At 37.0% G+C, this 3,424-nt stretch overlaps 1 protein-coding gene across 1 annotated transcript in view; it reads right to left on the bottom strand.

Moving 5' to 3' along the window:
• INSC (INSC spindle orientation adaptor protein) overlaps nt 1-1,007 on the bottom strand; it is a 57,132-nt gene extending 56,125 nt beyond the window's left edge. The window contains exons 1-2 of the mRNA XM_010174250.2: nt 663-1,007; nt 116-168 (exon numbers count right to left, since the gene is read on the bottom strand). Of these exons, the coding sequence (XP_010172552.2) occupies nt 116-168; nt 663-1,007 (398 nt within the window). The remainder of the gene's footprint in view (nt 1-115; nt 169-662) is intronic.
• Nucleotides 1,008-3,424: the final 2,417 nt, after the last annotated feature.

Below are 3,424 nucleotides of genomic sequence, written 5' to 3' on the forward strand. Positions count from 1 at the left end.
CTGTGGGGCCTAGTTCATGCATTTGAGGGTGTTAGTGGATTTGTACTTCTCATTATAAATTCTTCAACAAAATAAACCAGCAAAATTAATATTTCAACTAGAAAATTTAAGTTACCTTTCTGTGAATGCCGTAAATTCTGAACACTTATCTATTACAAGTTTTTCAAACTGCAGAGAGAAAGAGAAATTGGTTTTAAAGCAATATCCACACACACAATTGCTTTTTAAAAACAAATAATGTTTATTATATTTAGGTGAAAACCCTCCAGAAACATATTTCATATGACACCATTTTTTTACTTTTCTGAATAAAATGATAAAGATAAAGTGGATGTTAACAGAAAAGTAGCATTTTCTACATCATAAATGCAAAGGAACTCACAGATGGGGCATCTAGTTACTTTAGTCCCGTATTCCTAAAAGCCAAAACTTTTTTCAATGTAATTTGTCAACATTATTAAAATTCAGAATCAGGCCTATGATAAAATGGGATCCAAAATCAGTCAAGAACATTTCCATCGCTGAAAACGGATTAGAAAGTCTTAAATGAGGGACCAGTATCAGCATGTAAGGATCTCTTACAGATTGTTTAAAGTAAGTTTTAATTATTGCAATTAAGAAAAATAAACAAGACAAACACAATATCAGGTAAGGCATCCTACCTGGTGCATTTCTTCTGAAGAATTCCTGGTGAACATATTGTACTCATTTATCATTGAACGCACGTGGCAGTTGACTCTTACTGTCAGGCTGTGGACTCTCTGCCATCTATTCTTCTCCAGCTTTTGAGCAATCCTGGTCAACTCTGTGCTTATGATCCAAGCTCTTTTTAATAGCAGCTGCAAGTTATCACATGTGCTATGTTGTGAGGAAAGGATAAGTTCATTTTGTTCATCCTTCTCAATGCTGATTGGCTTGGACTGGAGAATACACATACACTCACAATCTGTCATCAACTTCAAATCTTCCATCCATCGCTGAACGGAGTCCACCTGAATTAAGTGCATGCTTCAAGGCAGAGAAAGAGAAGGAAGAGTGAAGTAAAGCAGAACAACCTTAGAACAACCACCAGTAATATCACACAGTTGCATTCCTTCCTGGTTGCAATTGGTTGACAACAGGCAACTAACTGAACAAAAAATTTGCTTCTAGTAACACAGTGACATGCTTAACTTCCTATTCCAAACACGGGGTTTGGTTTTCTCATCACCTTCACACCCTGTGCCTTGGTATAAAATTATTTGTGAAATATCAGCAGCAATAGAGATAAGCAAACAGACTACCCTTCTGGGGGGAAATGCTTCTTGTACATTCAGAGTTTCTTATGATGAAGGAGCAAAGTTGTGGGTGTGTTTGCTTGTTGTTTATGGAACTGCACTATCAGCTTTTTCTAGACACTTAACAGAAAAGTTTCACCTTGCAGCATTTCTCCAAAGCCTTTCCACCCTGGCACAGTCAAACCAAGACAGCAAATGATTCTGCCAGCAATACCTGTTTCTGACATATCACAATCTCTTAAACCTCAGCAGGATGCTACTTCCTAACCAGTCCTTTACCTTCTCCCTTATTTCTCACTGCTCTCTCTACAATTTGCACATCTGACTTCCAAAGCACATTTTTCCACTATAGCAAACTATAGCAAATAGGCTGTGAACCAACAAGGCTGAAAGAAACTCTGTGACAAACATACCCTGAGACAAGGGCAATGGGTTCTGTGCCCTTGCATCCTCAGCTAGGAAAATGTAGCACCCAAGAGAGCAGCTGCACTGAGGTGTTCTGAGCTCATCTTTGTGAGGGATCCTGAGTTCCCCAGAGCCCTGAGGTAGAGTTGCCTAGAACATAAGTTGCCACTTATAGTGAGGTGCCCAGATCCTAATAAAAAACCTTAATCTTCACGCCAACGAAACACACAGGGGTTTTATCAGACATGAAACGTACAGAGCCAGGTTTTATTAGATATTGCTAATGTTATTAATGTTGTATCTAACAGTACATAAAGGTCAGGTATAGGACCCAAGGTCAGACAGAGCAAAGTTTGCACAACTTGGTGGCAGCACCCTGATCCCTTTGCAGAATTTACACGAGCGTGACCAACAGATGTAATATTCACACATACAACACACTTCCAAAAGGGGCAAGAAATTAAGATCTCTGATCTACAATGAATAAACTAATTTTTCTGATAGCTCTCATCAGCTGAAGACTCAGTCATAACTTTTTGCCAAGTCTTCTTAATATGAAATACTTCAAAATTTTAGTATCTCTTCCTCTAGTAAAAGATGGATTGATACTAAAGGATTCTACAGAAGTGAAGATGAAAGGTTAAGACAAAACAAAATTAAGTGAAAGGGAGAGAGACAGGGCTTACTTATTTTTTCCAAACTTCTGTTGGTATCCTACAGCTAGTCTGACAGTGTAGTGGATTGTTGTCTACCTTCTGGACACATGCTACAATTTTATAAGACATTACACCAGAAAGGAAAAAAATAAATTTTGCATTATAGCCTGCATTCTTTTAATCCAGATACTGATTTATTGCAACTCAGCATCACAGAAATAATGCTCTGTGCCGTTATTACATCAAGCCTTACTGTTAGAACAATATCTGCAATTACACTAGCCAAGCTAAGGGTGACCAGGAAGAAGACCTTTGTAACTCTTGTGCTTCCATTTATACACTGAGCACCAGCTGAACTCAAAAAAAGTCCTCACAGACCACTGCAGTAATATTCCACAAATGACCAAAATGTTCTTACATACATATGAAAAGGAGAGTCACCTCAACTATGATTTCATATAAATCAACAGCAAATAAGATACAAGAGATCAGTTTCATTGATTCAATCCCCTTTTCACTATATACGATGAAACTGCTTTTTTTATTTTAAACTTTACAAGTTACTACTCTAAGGTCTTTATTTCACTCAGCTTTAAATATTATGTAACAGTATTTCATCATCAATTGTGGCTGACTTTCTTCTTGCTATGTGTCGTCTCCTTATTGCCTTTTTGGATCTGAAACAAGGTTTCCTAACAAACAAAAATAACAACTTTAGAAGTTTGAGACCATGATTTATCATGACGTGCATAGTTTGCATGCAGTACGGTATAAACTCATTTGACACAGAGTAATGTATTTTTCATTTCTAAAGTGCACTATGGTAACTGATGAAATCTGTTTACTAAACACATATAAACTCCTACACTGTAAAGTCACATGGAAAAAACACAGAATAGAAGGTTAGTCAGAAAAAAAAAAACCAAAACAAAAAAGGGTTCCTATTTCTTTTAACCTCAAAAGCCAACCTTCACTCTGAGCTGAAAGGATGATGAGAGTTGTACAGAAAAGGTACCTCTGTTCCCACTAACTGTCAGAAGTACAACTGTAGAATTTAGGATGTTGTATCATTGAAACTCAGTATTC

This window comes from Antrostomus carolinensis, unplaced genomic scaffold (genome assembly GCF_000700745.2).
Source record: "Antrostomus carolinensis isolate BGI_N321 unplaced genomic scaffold, ASM70074v2 scaffold49628, whole genome shotgun sequence".
Taxonomy (NCBI): domain Eukaryota; kingdom Metazoa; phylum Chordata; class Aves; order Caprimulgiformes; family Caprimulgidae; genus Antrostomus; species Antrostomus carolinensis.